The 16,380-nt window shown below is 47.3% G+C and overlaps 1 protein-coding gene across 1 annotated transcript in view; it reads left to right on the top strand.

The window, feature by feature from the left end:
* The window catches only part of LOC138672444 (uncharacterized), a 158,907-nt gene extending 156,696 nt beyond the window's left edge, over positions 1–2,211 (top strand). The window contains exon 8 of the mRNA XM_069760416.1: positions 1,827–2,211. Within this exon, the coding sequence (XP_069616517.1) occupies positions 1,827–1,945 (119 nt within the window). The 3' untranslated portion in view covers positions 1,946–2,211. The remainder of the gene's footprint in view (positions 1–1,826) is intronic.
* The last annotated feature ends 14,169 nt before the right edge of the window (positions 2,212–16,380 follow it).

The raw sequence follows: 16,380 nt of genomic DNA on the forward strand, positions 1-16,380 counted from the left end.
AGTTTATCTTTTCATCATCAAGGGATTCCCAAGACCATTTCCGAGAAGGAGGATTCACATATAAAAGACAACATTTCTAAAGGTATTGAACCTTGTAGACATTTCTGACATCACCAAATCACCAGACCTGGAATTGTTTGTCAGTCAGGAGAACAACCGGGGTCAAGACCAGAAGAACGGAACCAACAGCAAAATCAGCAGGCAGTAAACGGGGCTAAATAGTCCAGAGTCAATTCTAAATGTGCATCCGACGGGTCACACAGCAGAGTGGTGGGAGACGAGCCGCTCTGGGGGCTGTTATGTCTGCTAATGAAAGGTGTTATGAAGGCAATCCAGAGACACAGTTTGCCTAGCGATCAGAGCGCACACAGTGATCTGACAAATACCCAAAAAACAAGAAACGAGCTCTGAGACGTGGAAACTCTGTAGACCACACACCTGATCCTATCCTAAACACAACTAATAGTGGCTGTGGATTGCGCCTAACAACTACCTAGGCAACTCGGCACAACCTAAGAAACTAGCTAGCCTGAAGACAGAAAAATAGGCCTGACTTGCCCCCAGAGAAATACCCCAAAGGAAAAGGCAGCCCCCTACATATAATGACTGTGAGTAAGATGAAAAGACAAAACGTAGGGATGAAATAGATTCAGCAAAGTGGGGCCCGATAATCTTAGACAGAGCGAGGACAGTAAAGCGAACTTTGCAGTCTACAAAAAACCCTAAAGCAAAAACCACGCAAAGGGGGCAAAAAGACCCACCGTGCCGGACTAACGGCACGGCGGTACACCCTTTGCGTCTCAGAGCTTCCAGCAAAACAAAAGACAAGCTGGACAGAAAAAAAACAACAAAATAGCAAAAAAGCACTTAGCTATACAGAGCAGCAGGACAAAGGAACAATCAGGAGAAGCTCAGATCCAACACTGGAACATTGACTAGGAGCAAGGATAGCAGCATCAGGTGGAGTTAAGTAACGAAGCAGCTAATGAGCTCACCAGAACACCTGAGGAAGGAAGCCCAGAAGCTGCAGTACCACTTGTGACCACAGGAGTGAATTCAGCCACAGAATTCACAACAGGGGGCATCGGGGCCAGTAAACACAATAACTGGCATCAGGAAGCTGTTTACAGTATGTGGGACATTAACTATGGCCCAGTCCAGCCTCATTGGGAGCTGAATCTTGTCCTGCCATTAGTCCTTCTGACTAACTCAATCATTGGCCGGCAAGCAACACCTAACCTGGATACATAATGCTTACAGGCCATGAGGCCAGCTACAACCACACCAGCAAGCAGGAGGAGGCATCGCCCTCCAGTTCAGATGCTGCCTAGTGTGTTGGTGTCATTGACATCTGCGCTGACGGTGGATACTGCTGCATAGTTTGTTCAAAGAAGAAACTTGTGAGAGTAGATTATATGGGGTAATTCAACTTTTATCTACACAGAACATGAAGTACATGCATCAGCTTCTTAATGCAGCATAACAGGAAGTTTGAAGGATCTTTCACCAGAGAGAAAGTGAAACCAAAGTACAACAAGTATATGCATTACATTCAGCTACACATATAACAGTAACAACATCGCCATCTACTGTCAGAAAAGTGTAAACTTCTCCTGCACACAAATAAGTCTGTATCTGTTGCATATCTGCCAACAAATACAGACGGTGCTGGTGTATGGAGCACGGTCACTGGTACTTGCGTCCTTAGGGTCTGATTGGGGGATGGAGCAGGGCAGATGGTGGTGGTCAGTCTAGGTTGGGTGAAGGGCTCTGGTTCCACCGGTGATATTTTTGGTCTTACGTTCTCCTGAATTTCTCTCCTGTAGAATTTCTTTGGGAGCAGTCGGCTCCGCACGTCTTCACGCACGGGGCGGTGTGTGTCCTGTTCTCTGTGCTCCTGGTGTGTTTCCTCACTGACCTCTGGAAAACGAAGAAATCCTCATGAAGAAAGACTGAAGAAGAAAGAGTCATCATGGAGAGCGGGTGGCAATGTAACGCCACTGGCGGTGGTACTGCCGGAGCTTACAAGCTCACATTCCACCATAGCTACAGTATGTGTGACCAAATGACTATTGTTAGGGCCCTCAGGTGCATCCACGGAGCCCGGGCTCAGTCTGATCCTCTTTTATAGGATCCTGTTCTGCATGTGATGTTATAATATGGAAAGCAAACAAAGTAGCTGCCACAATAAACGTTATACCGAAATTGTGATACAGCCTGCAAAATATCGCCAAAATGTTCCTGATATGTTCATCCCACAGAATAAGGACACATGATGCCTGATTAACACTAACAAGTGCATATCAAATAATACCGCCAGATTATTACTGTCACATACATCTCACATAGCACCACCATATAGTGCTAGATTATTACTACCACATACATCTCATATAGCACGGCCATATAGTGCTAGATTATTTCTACCACATACATATCACATAGCAACACCATATAGTGCTAGATTATTATTATCACATACATATCACATAGCACCGCCATATAGTGCCAGATTATTACTACCACATACATATCGCATAACACCACTGTCACGGATCCCTTCTCCATGGTGTCACTTATATGTCACGTGCCTGCTCTCACATGTGACTTGGGGTTGTGCCTGCAAGGGTTAATCTATCTCCCCACACTCAGTCCAGCATTCAACCTCTGTCCTAGGCTGTAATGGGAGCATAAATCACACACAGACCCAGACCACACACCCGCTCATACACGCTGCCACCACTCATCGAACACACGAGCGATGAGTCCCGGAACTAACAATAATACTAATAAAAATATGTCTATCACTCATAAGGCTCACACACCTTTAGGCTATGGATTCTTTAGAACATTCAAGGTTCAACTTGTTAAAGTTTTATACTTTAATAGCAAAAAGTTCAATGCTTACAATAAGAAAAAGGTATAAAAATATGATAATAAAAAGACATACAACTTATGCAAAACAGTGTCAAAATAAACAGGAGAAAACTTACAGAAATTATCTAATTGGTAGTTGCTTTCTGCTCCCTGAGGGAAGGAAGAATGTAGATTGGATCACACCAGCTTCTCAGGCTGCCCCCATCATGTGAACACAATTCTCTGTCTGCAGCCTAAATTTATAACTTTGGTCTGAGGTCAGGTTTCTAGACCGGCCCCTCAGGCCAATATCATAACTGCTGCCTGTTTGATTGGGCCACGGCCGCGCCCCCAATGAATATATTATTTTCTCTAGTGGAGAGGTTCTCAGGGATGGATTACCTCAGGCCGCAATTTAGTATCTCCCCTCCAAGACCTCAGAGGTGTCAAGTGTTCCTCTGTTCTTGGCCTTAGCCAGACCTCCTGGTGGGATATGGCGACAGAATTTCTACTAGTCCCAAGGAAGTCCACTCCCTATTAACACCTAGTCACACATATAACCCTAGACATATGTCCCTACACACACATATATATATATATATATATATATATATATATATATACACACATTTCACCACACACCCCTCCCAAGCACGTATCTGGTTCTGCCCCATCTTGGTGAGACATGCCATCGGCATTGCCATGATCAACTCCCTTCTTGTGCTGAATTGTGAAATCATATTGCTGAAGTATCAAACCCATCTAAGCAATTTCCCATTGTCCCCAACTATTCTGTTGAGCCAGCTCAGTGGGTTATGATCTGTGATCACGGTGAAGTTGCGCCCATAGAGGTATGGTTGCAGCTTCCGCAGAGCCCACACAATTGCCAAACATTCTTTTTCAATGGTGGCATAAGCCACTTCTCTGGGCAGGAGTTTCCTGCTTAGGTACAGAATTGGTTGTTCCTCTCCTTGTTGGTTCACCTGGCTGAGAACTGCACCTAGCCCATAGGTGCTGGCATCTGTCTGCACTACAAACCGGTGAGCGTAATCTGGGGCCTACAGGACGGGTGAACTAACCAATGCCGACTTTAGGGCAGAAAATTATTCCTCACACTGAGGACTCCAGGAGACAATTTTCGGAAGTCTCTGCCTGGTCAGATCAGTTAACGGTTTGGCCAGAGCACTGTAGTTTGGTACAAACCTCCTATAGTAGCCAGCCGTACCCAGGAAGGACAGTACCTGCTTCTTGGTTCGTGGGGTGGCCCAGGCTGTAATGGCTTCTACCTTCCCTGGCTCAGGTTTTAGCAGTCCTCCCCCCACCGTGTGTCCCAGGTATTGTACTTCCCGCATGACTACCTGACACTTCCCTGGCTTAACAGTAAGACCTGCAGTTTTAAGCTTTTGCAACACCTGAGAGAGATGTACGAGGTGTTCCTCCCAAGAATCACTAAAGATGGCTATATCATCAAGATAAGCAACGGCAAAACCATCACATCCTTCCAATAAGTGATTGACCAACCTCTGGAAGGTCGCAGGGGCATTCTTCATACCAAAGGGCATCACCAGAAACTCAAACAGCCCGAATGGCGTTCTAAAGGCAGACCTCTCCTGAGCTTTTCTGGTCAGGGGTATCTGCCAGTATCCCCTACTCAGGTCCATGAGGGTGAGGTACGATGCTTTAGCTAGCTGCTCTAACAGCTCATCAATAGGAGAGAATAGTGCACGCCTGCGACCTATGGGGCTTGCATGGAGCAGAAACAGGCTGGAAGAATCAATGGACAGGAGCACCACGCTGAAGTTCCCTAGTGGCAGATGGCAGAATGAGAGGACGGAGGATCAGCGTGGTGCTGGAAGGAAGAAAGCATAGCAGAACCCCCGGGGACAGCGGCGGCAGAGACTGCAGCAGCAGAGACGGCGGCGAGACGAGCAGAGGGGCGAGGAGGAAGTGAGACAGTGGACCCAGGAGCGGAGACAACAGGAGGAATGACCGCAATGGGAACGATGACAGCACGACACCTGGAGAGGTAAGTAGAGACAGCATCGGAGGGAGCAGCGGCCATAACACAGGGATAATTGATGAAATATCAATAATGGCGGTAATGAGGCAGAAGATCACATATAGAGTGTAAGGTCTAAAAGTGGCATAGAAACCAGATCACATGTAGGCATGAGACCTAATGGTGCTACCAAAATAAGCGAAGAGGAGAAAGGGAGAGGCCACAAGCTCCATTCGTTTTGCTAACAACCTGTGGCTTCTTCAGGGGAATATTTACATTGTTCACAGATGTCACATACACAGAGAACGAAATAATAGGTATTTGGGTTCGTATAGTAAGATAGTTTACCTGCAAGCACAGATGTAAGTGATGGTAGGACAGGAATGAATGTCAGGCTATCCATTATGGCATGCGTGAGAGCATGAACTACACCAACGAGAATAACCAATGGACCAATGACCGGTAGAAGGAGAAAGTCCTCTCCTCAGAGCAGCGGACGGCCACAATTCTCCAATCTCATCTGCTCAAAAATGAAAACAATTAATTGATGTCTCCGTCCATTACTGAGAGCTGCATTCATATTGACTTTTTACTCTTTTCTGAGCCCTATCCAGGGTTGAGGACAAGGCAAGGTTTAGGGATGGGCTGAGAGCTTCAGGCTAGGGTTAGATTTAAGGCTGGGGTTATGTTTAGGGTTAGACTTTAACGTTTGGGGTAATAAAATTATTACATAGAGTAAAAAGCTGAGATAGCAATGTATAACCTGTGATTTGTAATATCTGAAAGGTGAAAGCACAAACTTTAATTACAGCAGGATTTTCCTCTACTTGTTCTTTGGGGATAAGAAGTTTAATGCTGGACGGGTGGTGGGGCCCCAGGAGCGCTAACTGCATAGGACAGAGGACTCAGAAGACTTATCCCCAAGAGCTGCGCGCTCCACCTCTAGGAGGTGCCCGCTCCCCCCAAAACCATACATAAGAAGCCGCCCCGCGGAAGGCAATCTATCGACAATCCAGAGCCATTTACTAAATACTGCACCAGAAGTGAAATATATCAAAAGCTCAAGAAAATCCCTGACTCAACCAACGAGCAAAGGCAACAATCAGATGCCAAAGGGAATCGATCCATAGAGGAGAAGACTGGAAAATGGTTCATGTAAATTACTTCTACTACAATTACATATGAAAATGCCCGCGTCACAGAGGAAGAGACAAATAATCACATCCAGGAGGACAGGCATCCATGATGTTACTTGGTTCTGTCAGGTGCAGATCTATAAATGGCTCCACAGACAGGCCGAGTGCAAGCCACACCATTCACCAGATTCCAAGGGATTCTGTGACCTTCTCCCCTTAACTTCTGCACAGGGATCTGGACTTGTACAGGGGCCCTTAGGTTGGGGCCACAGAGTTAGCAGCTGACCGGTGAAGCAGGCTGGCAGGAGTGGTCAGGAGGACAGGGAGTCATGATGTTACTTGGCTGTGTCAGGGACAGCTCTAAAAATGGCTCCACAGACAGGCCGAATGCAAGCCACACCATTCACCAGATTCCAGGGGATTCTGTGATCTTCTCCCCTTAACTCCTGCACTGGGATCTGGACTTATACAGGGGCCCTTAGGTTAGAGCCAAAGAGTTAGCAGCTGACCGGTGAAGCAGGCTGGCAGGAGTTGTCAGGACGACAGGAAGCCATGATGTTACTAGGCTGTGTCAGGGGCAGCTCTAAAAATGGCTCCACACACAGGCCAAGTGCAAGCCATGCCATTCACTAGATTCCAGGGGATTCTGTTACCTTCTCCCCTTAACTCCTGCACAGGGATCTGGACTTGTACAGGGACCCTTAGTTTGGGGCCACAGAGTTAGCAGCTGACCGGTGAAGCAGGCTGGCAGGAGTGGTCAGGAGGACAGGGAGCCATGATGTTACTTGGCTGTGTCAGGGGCAGCTCTAAAAATGGCTCCACAGACAGGCCGAGTGCAAGCCACGCCATTCACCAGATTCCAGGGGATTCTGTTACCTTCACCCCTAAACTCCTGCACAGGGATCTGGACTTATACAGGCGCCCTTAGGTTAGGGCCACAGAGTTCGCTGCTGACTGGTGAAGCAGTCTGGCAGGAATGGTCAGGAGGACAGTATAACAGGGATGCAACAAAAACAAGAGGAGGAGCTGAGAGCACAAGACCGAATCAGAGAAGACAAAACCACATGGGCTGCTCCCCTCAAGAAGCCGGAGTTTAGAAGGGTGTGGTGCTTTCCAGTCGGCTGAAGCAGGGAACTGATTACTCCAGCTCAGCAGCACACATCCATACTGCCAGACTGGGCACTACTGCTGCTCCCCACCACCCTATACATAGTGCCTGATCAGGACCTGTAGTGCCCAGAGATCCAGGTCCTGATGTCTCCTCCATCACCAGAGCCGCCTGAAGAATGAAGACAGAAGGAACGATGACAGCAGCAGACGTTAGGTCCTGCAACAGATGCAATACATGGCAAAGTATTTGTGCCAGTCTGCTGTTATGTCTCTAGAGCTGTCCTTCATCTGGTGAAGTTCCATCATGGTGGTGTGTAGGTCTCCAGGTCCCAAAACACAAGCGTGTGAGCATCATGTAAGTAGGAACCTGCACCCCAGGAGAACTGGAGGCACGCTGTTGTGAATTCTGTTGTCGGGCTCCCTCCTGTGGTCATGAATGGTACTTCGGCTGGTTCTGTCCATGGACTTTCTCTGGTGGCTGTGGGTGTTTCTGAGTTTCCTTCCACAGGTGACGAGGTTAATTCGTTAGCTGGCTCCTCTATTTAACTCCACTTAGATCTTTGCTCCATGCCACCTGTCAATGTTCCAGTATTGGTCTAGTTCACTCCTGGATCGTTCTTGTGACCTGTCTTCCCAGCAGAAGCTAAGTGACTGCTTGTTTTTCTCTGGTTTGCTATTTTTCTGTCCAGCTTGCTATTTGGATTGTTGTCTTGCTTGCTGGAAGCTCTGGGACGCAGAGGGAGCGCCTCCGAACCGTGAGTCGGTGCGGATGGTCTTTTTGCGCCCTCTGTGTGGTCTTTTTGTAGGTTTTTGTGCTGACCGCAAAGCTACCTTTCCTATCCTCAGTCTGTTCAGTAAGTCGGGCCTCACTTTGCTTAATCTATTTCATCTCTGTGTTTGTATTTTCATCTTTACTCACAGCCATTATATGTGGGGGGCTGCCTTTTCCTTTGGGGAATTTCTCTGAGGCAAGGTAGGCTTTATTTTTCTCTCTTTAGGGCTAGCTAGTTCCTTAGGCTGTGCCGAGTTGCATAGGGAGCGTTAGGAGCAATCCACGGCTATTTCTAGTGTGTGTGATAGGATTAGGGATTGCGGTCAGCAGAGTTCCCACGTCCCAGAGCTTGTCCTTTATTATCAGTAACTATCAGGTCATTCCGTGTGCTCTTAACCTCCAGGTCCATTATTGTCCTGACCACCAGGTCATAACAGCGCGCATATGTCCTTTACCAAAGATTTGCAAACCAAGAGACGCTGGTGATGATGAGGGGCTGGTAAAGTGCGAGGGGTCCGATTCATACAGGGGCACATGATGTGCGCCTCATCTCACTGCACTGTGAGTGTCACGATAATGTATAAAATGTAATATGATTACTAGTTTTCCCTGTTAACACACCATGGGCTCTACCCCCTTTCTCTCTGTGTTTCTGCTTGCTGAGATCTGTGTATGTGGATCCCAAATCCCTCATGGCCCCCCACAAGAATTTTTATTGTGCTTGTATAGGCACAAATCTCCTTCCAGCTGAAACTGGTCTGATATCTCTCTTAAGACAGGAGGTTCTTTGTTCGAACATAGTAAGATATTGGGCCGCCGATTTGGGCTAGGAAAATAATTAGTACATATTGCTAACTTCCATCGGTAGATCTGCCAAACACAAAGCGCGAGCCTCTAATTCCAACAGGTACGGATTTCTCTGGAACTGTGTGTCCTAACTAGCCCGAATTTGGTACCAATAGAAAGCCAATTGTAAAAGAAAATGAATGAGGGGTATGCTGGGATTCTGACATGTTCTGGAGCGAATATACGAGAATTATAAGAATTGCTGTTAAAAGTTGTAGTCTGAGGAAGGGGGGCGGTCCAGGGAAATCAGCCTTTTTAGTGATGTCACAGCCAACCAGGTATAAGTCTCTGCACTTCACCCAGCCTTCAGTTGTTTTTTGCCTGGGATCTCACTATAGAAAGACTATCTCATGAATTGGGATATTTGGCTCCGCCTACCAGCATGGTTTTGCCTGAAATGATCTGAGCACATGTAAGTGTTACTTTCTCATTTAATCCCTGTTATTTTATAATTGCTTTGTACATTCTTTCAATTGTCTCTTATTGTAATATCCTTGTAATGTTTTTTTATAAACACTGCCTAATCTTTCGGAGTAAAATATTTAAATTACTAGTTTCGTTCTCCTGCTCTAAAATGTACCCTAAGTCTCTGGAAGGGAATTACGCTACTGTTTTGGGTTACCTTCAGTCCTGTTAATCGAAGCTGGTGGCGGCACACCGTGTCCTGTGCCTTTGGGAGTCATTGTAGCGGCGTTGATAATTATTGTTCCTGCCTGAGTGGGAGTAGTTATATCGCCTCGCTGCAGCGTGCCCAATAGCCAGTACATAGCAGGCAGCCTTTCTGGTGACTAATTCCCCTAGGTGCAGTACCTAATCTGACCTGAGGGTAATGGGGGCGCCAGAGAGCTGCAGGTTTTCAAGCGGAACTGTAAAGCGGGATATACATAAATCCCTGCAGTTCGTGGTATATTGAAGAGCAGTGGGATAACTAAAATAAGCCCCTGCGGTAAACTAAGAGGTCAATAGCCTTGTGTGTGCTTTCATCACAGTGTAGCAGTAGAGGGATAACTAACATAAGCCCCCTGCACATGTGATAGCCGTGTGTTGGCCAAAGATCCACCCGGATCCGTGACATACCACTGACAGTCACGGTGTGAATCGAGACAGTGAGACTGGAGTAAGACTTGTGCAGCAGGGAACGCCACCGCTCGCCATCAACTTTTGCCTATTTTGTTGGATACGGGTGACAAAAATGACAAAAGTCGTCATACTCGTGCGCAAAATCACATTACACATGAATATGGGAAATTCAGAGATTTTCACTCCAGATAACTGGAATAAAAGCAGTGATGAGTCGCATCCTCAGTGTGTACAGGTATCTATCAGAGCGGCTGCGAGAACGATCTGCTCTGAGCCCCTCATGTGTCACTAAGTTTGGAGAACACAATGAGCCGCAACAACGGAGGGAAGATTCTTACAGACGGACAACACCAGGTGCACACACTTCGTCTTTCAAAAAAAGAAAACTGAAAATCACAAATCCCCAAAGAATTCACAAAACTGAGACGTTCTAACTGCCCTCATAACATCATCATCAACATGTAGAAATACAGTGGGCAGAATAGTGAGTGCAGCTCTGGAGCATAATAATACAGGATCAGTAATGTATGTACACAGTGACTGCACCAACAGAATAGTGAGTGCAGCTCTGGAATATAATACAGGAAGTAACTCAGGATCAGTAATGTATGTACACAGTGACTGCACCAACAGAATAGTGAGTGCAGCTCTGGAGTATAATACAGGAAGTATCTCAGGATCAGTAATGTATGTACACAGTGACTGCACCAGCAGAATAGTGAGCGCAGCTCTGGAATATAATACAGGATGTAACTCAGGATCAGTAATGTTATGTATGTACACAGTGACTGCACCAGCAGAATAGTGAGTGCAGCTCTGGAGTATAATACAGGATGTAACTCAGGATCAGTAATGTAATGTATGTACACAGTGACTGCACCAGCAGAATAATGAGTGCACCTCTGGGGTATAATACAGGATGTAACTCAGGACCAGTAATGTAATGTATGTACACAGTGACTGCACCAGCAGAATAGTGAGTGCAGCTCTGGAGTATAATACAGGATGTAACTCAGGATCAGTAATGTAATGTATGTACAGTGACTGCACCAGCAGAATAGTGAGCGCAGCTCTGGAGTATAATACAGGATGTAACTCAGGATCAGTAATGTAATGTATGTACACAGTGACTGCACCAGCAGAATAGTGAGTGCAGCTCTGGAGTATAACACAGATTGTAACTCAGGACCAGTAATGTAATGTATGTACACAGTGACTGCACCAGCAGAATAGTGAGTGCAGCTCTGGGGTGTAATACAGGATGTAACTCGGGATCAGTAATGTAATGTATGTACACACACAGTGACTGCACCAGCAGAATAGTGAGCGCAGCTCTGGGGTAAAATACAGGAGGTAACTCAGGATCAGTAATGTAATGTATGTACACAGTGACTGCACCAGCAGAATAGTGAGTGCAGCTCTGGAGTGTAATACAGGATGTAACTCAGGATCAGTAATGTAATGTATGTACAGTGACTGCACCAGCAGAATAGTGAGCGCAGCTCTGGAGTATAATACAGGATGTAATTCAGGATCAGTAATGTAATGTATGTACACAGTGACTGCACCAGCAGAATAGTGAGTGCAGCTCTGGGGTATAATGCAGGATGTAACTCAGGATCAGTAATGTAATGTATGTACACAGTGACTGCACCAGCAGAATAGTGAGTGCAGCTCTGGAGTATAATACGGGATGTAACTCAGGATCAGTAATATAATGTATGTACACAGTGACTGCACCAGCAGAATAGTGAGTGCAGCTCTGGAGTATAATAAAGGAGGCAACTCAGGATCAGTAATGTATGTACACAGTGACTGCACCAGCAGAATAGTGAGTGCAGCTCTGGGGTATAATACAGGAGGTTACTCAGGATCAGTAATGTAATGTATGTACACAGTGACTGCACCAGCAGAATAGTGAGTGCAGCTCTGGAGTATAATACAGGATGTAACTCAGGATCAGTAATGTAATGTATGTACACAGTGACTGCACCAGCAGAATAGTGAGTGCAGCTCTGGAGTATAATACGGGATGTAACTCAGGATCAGTAATATAATGTATGTACACAGTGACTGCACCAGCAGAATAGTGAGTGCAGCTCTGGAGTATAATAAAGGAGGCAACTCAGGATCAGTAATGTATGTACACAGTGACTGCACCAGCAGAATAGTGAGTGCAGCTCTGGGGTATAATACAGGAGGTTACTCAGGATCAGTAATGTAATGTATGTACACAGTGACTGCACCAGCAGAATAGTGAGTGCAGCTCTGGGGTATAATACAGGATGTAACCCAGGATCAGTAATGTAATTCATGTATACAGTGACTGCACCAGCAGAATAGTGAGGCAAAAACTGAAGGCTGGGTGAAGTGCAGGAACTTATAACCGAAGCCTGGTGACATCACTAAAGAGGCTGGTTTCCCTGGACCCTCCCCTCTCCTCAGACATACAGATTTCAACAGCAATTCTTATAACTCTCATATCTTCGCTCGAGAATCTGGCAGAGTCATAACACACACCTCATCCATATTGTATTAAAATTAGGTCTCTACTGATACTAAATTCATCCTAGTTGTTCCACGTGGTTCTGGGGAAATCCACACTTTTTACTCATTGTGTTTAGCTGCTAGTGGTTACAGAGGCTGACAGATCTACCGATAAAAGTTAGCAATATACAGTACAGACCAAAAGTTTGGACACACCTCATTTAAAGATTTTTCTGTATTTTCATGACTATGAAGATTGTACATTCATACTGAAGGCATCAAAACTATGAATTAACACATGTGGAATTATATACTTAACAAAAAAGTGTGAAACAACTGAAATTATGTCTTATATTCTAGGTTCTTCAAAGTAGCCACCTTTTGCTTTGATGACTGCTTTGCACACTCTTGGCATTCTCTTGATGAGCTCCAAGAGGTAGTCACCGGGAATGGTTTTCACTTCACAGGTGTGCCCTGTCACGGTTAATAGGTGGGATTTCTTGCCTTATAAAGGTTGGGACCATCAGTTGTGTTGTGCAGAAGTCTGGTGGATACACAGCTGATAGTCCTACTGAATAGACTGTTAGAATTTGTATTATGGCAAGAAAAAAGCAACTAAGTAAGGAAAAACGCGTGGCCATCATTACTTTAAGAAATGAAGGTCAGTCAGTCTGAAAAATTGGGAAAACTTTGAAAGTGTCCCCAAGTGCAGTGGCAAAAACCATCAAGCGCTACAAAGAAACTGGCTCACATGAGGACCGCCCCAGGAAAGGAAGACCAAGAGTCACCTCTGCTTCTGAGGATAAGTTTATCCGAGTCACCAGCCTCAGAAATCGCAGGTTAACAGCAGCTCAGACAGTCACCAGACCTGAACCCAATCGACATGGTTTGGGGTGAGCTGGACAGCAGAGTGAAGGCAAAAGGGCCAACAAGTGCTAAGTATCTCTAGGAACTCCTTCAAGATTGTTGGAAGACCATTCCCGGTGACTACCTCTTGAAGCTCATCAAGAGAATGCCAAGAGTGTGCAAAGCAGTCATCAAAGAAAAAGGTGGCTACTTTGAAGAACCTAGAATATAAAACATAATTTCAGTTGTTTCATACTTTATTGTTAAGTCTATAATTCCACATGTGTTAATTCATAGTTTTGATGCCTTCAGTGTGAATTTACAATTTTCATAGACATGAAAATACAGAAAAATCTTTAAATGAGAAGGTGTCCAAACTTTTGGTCTCTACTGTATACTTATTATTTTTCTAGCTCAAATCGGTGGCCCAATATCTTACTATAAGAGAACAAAGAACCGCATGTCTTGAGAAGGATATCAAACCAGTTTCAGCAGGAGGAAGATTTGTGCCTCTACAAGCGCAATAAACATTTCTGGCTTGGGAGCAGGGCAGAGCATTGAGAAGAACAGCTTCACACACACAGAAGCAAAAAGAGAAGGGGGGTCAGAGCCCACATTGTGCATGGTAACAGGGAAAATGAAAAATCCTACTCCATTTTATACATTATCATGACACCTCTCCTTTTGGTCTGTGCTACGGAGGCAGAACCCCTCGGTATGCCTCCATGCGCACCGCAGTAGGTGTGCCCTGGAGGGACAATCCATCTGCATTGCCATACTCCCTGCCAATTTTGTGTTCAATGGTGAAATCAAACTGCTGAAGGACAAGGCTCCAGCGTAGCAACCTCCATTGGTTCCGCACATGGCATTTAGCCAGCACAGAGGGTTGTGGTCGGTCACCACAGTGAAGGTGCTACCGTACAAGTAGGGCTGCAAGTGCTGCAGGGCCCAGACTATGGCAAGGCAATTCTTCTCAATGGTGGAGTAGGCCACTTCCCTCGGCAGAAGTTGCCGGATCAGGTACAACACGGGGTGCTCTGGGTCCTCCAAGTCCACCTCCCTGAGCATAGCACCAAGGCCAAACTCGGTGGCATCGGTCTGTACCAAGAATGGTCAACTGCTGTCGACTGCTGTCAACATAGGGGCATTGTACAGTGCTGTTTTCAACGCCTGAAAGGCCCCCTCACAGCCGTCGGTCCAGTTGACGATGTGGGGTAGCTTCTTCCTGGTGAGGTCCGTCAAGGGTTTTGCCAGGCTACTATAGTGCTGTACGAAACGCCTATAGTACCCTGTGGTGCCCAGGAAGGACATCACCTGTTTCTTGGTCCTGGGGTGGGCCAGTTCACGATCACTCCCACTTTCTCAGGCTCTGGCTTTAGGGTGCCCCCGCCTACCCGGTGAACCAGGCAGTGCACCTCACTCATGCCCATCTGGCACTTTCCCGGCTTGATAGTCAGTCCAGCTCGGTGAATGCGCCTGAGCACCTCCTCGAGATGCTGCAGGTGTTCATCCCAGGAGGAACTGAAGATGGCAATGTCATCCAAGTATGCCAACGCGTACTTCTCCAGTCCCTGAAGCAAGAGGTTGACCATCCGCTGGAAAGTGGCAGGGGCATTCTTCATGCCGAAGGGCATGACTGTAGACTCATACAGTCCTAAGGGTGTGATAAAGGCGGACTTCTCCTGCGCCTCGGGGCCCAGGGGAATCTGCCAGTATCCTCAACTCAGATCCATTATGGTCAGGTAATTTGCACCAGCTAACAGCTCTTCAGCTCCTCGATGCGCGGCATTGGGTGCGTGTCAGAGGCTGTGATGGTGTTGAGCCCCCTGTAGTCCATGCAGAACCGGGTGGTCCGATCCTTCTTTGGCACGAGAACTACAGGTGAGGCCCACGCACTCTTTGACCGTCAAATCACCCCCAGCTGTAACATCTCATCGATCTCCTGGCGCATAACCTGCTGCACCTGGTCGGAGATTCGATAGAGTGTTAGCCGTAGTGGGGATGCCATCTCACTACCACAGCAGCTGCCACCTCACCACCACTGGAGCTACCTCCTCACCAACATAAGAGTGCCTACCTCACAATTGCCAGAGTTGCCCCTCACCCCCACTGGAGCTGCCACCTTACCACCACCGGAGCTGCAGCCTCACCACCAGCAGAGTGGCTACTTCACAATTACCAGAGCTGCCCCTCACCACCACTGGAGCTGCCGCCTAACCGCCATCAGAGTGGCTACCTCACAATTACTAGAGCTGACGCTCAACATCACTGGAGTTGGCACCTCAACACCACCTTAGTTGCACTATCACCACCACTGGAGCTGCCACCTTACCACCACCGGAGCTGCCGCCTAACCACCATAAGAGCGGCTACCTCACAATTACCAGAGCTGCCACCTCACTACCACTGGAGCTGCCGCTCACCACCACTGGAGCTGCCGCTTCAGCACCATCAGAGCGGCTACCTCACAATTAGCAGAGCTGTCGCTCACCACCACTGGGGTTGGCACCTCAACACCACCTTAGTTTCCGGTCACCACCACTGGAGCTGCCACCTCACCACCACAGGAGCTGCCACCTCACCATCACCGGAGCTGCTGCCTCACCACTAGCAGAGCTGCCCCTCATCCCCACCGGAGCTGCCACCTCACCACCACCGGAGGTGCTCTCTCAACAGCACTGGAGTTGCCACCTGACAACCAATAGAATTGGCACCTCACGGCCACTGGAGCTGCCACCTCACAACCACCAGAGCTGCCACCACACAACTACCAGAGCTGCCGCTCAAAACCATTGGAGTTTGACCACACCACCACCTGAATTCCTCTCTCACAACCCCCTGTAACTCCCGCTTCACCACCACCGGAGCTCCCGCCTTACCACCACTGGAGCTGCCCCTCACCACCACTGGAGCTGCCACCTCACCACCACCACAGCTGCCCCTCACCACCACTGGAGCTGCCACCTCACCACCACCACAGCTGCCCCTCACCACCAGCACAGCTGCCCCTCATCACCACTGGAGCTGTCACCTCACCACCACCACAGCTGCCCCTCGCCACCACTGGAATTGCCACCTTACTGCCACTGGAGACGATTTTACCACATGAGCAAAAGCATACATAGAAAACACAAAATCGCTGTGTACATATTATTTGAATGCCAGTTTCTGCCGACTGTGGACCCATAATGGCGCCACTCACCATTATCAGCGTGTCTAAGTACATTTGTTACTTAGTACTTAAAGTC

The sequence above is a fragment of the Ranitomeya imitator genome, chromosome 3 (assembly GCF_032444005.1).
Source record: "Ranitomeya imitator isolate aRanImi1 chromosome 3, aRanImi1.pri, whole genome shotgun sequence".
NCBI classification, from domain to species: domain Eukaryota; kingdom Metazoa; phylum Chordata; class Amphibia; order Anura; family Dendrobatidae; genus Ranitomeya; species Ranitomeya imitator.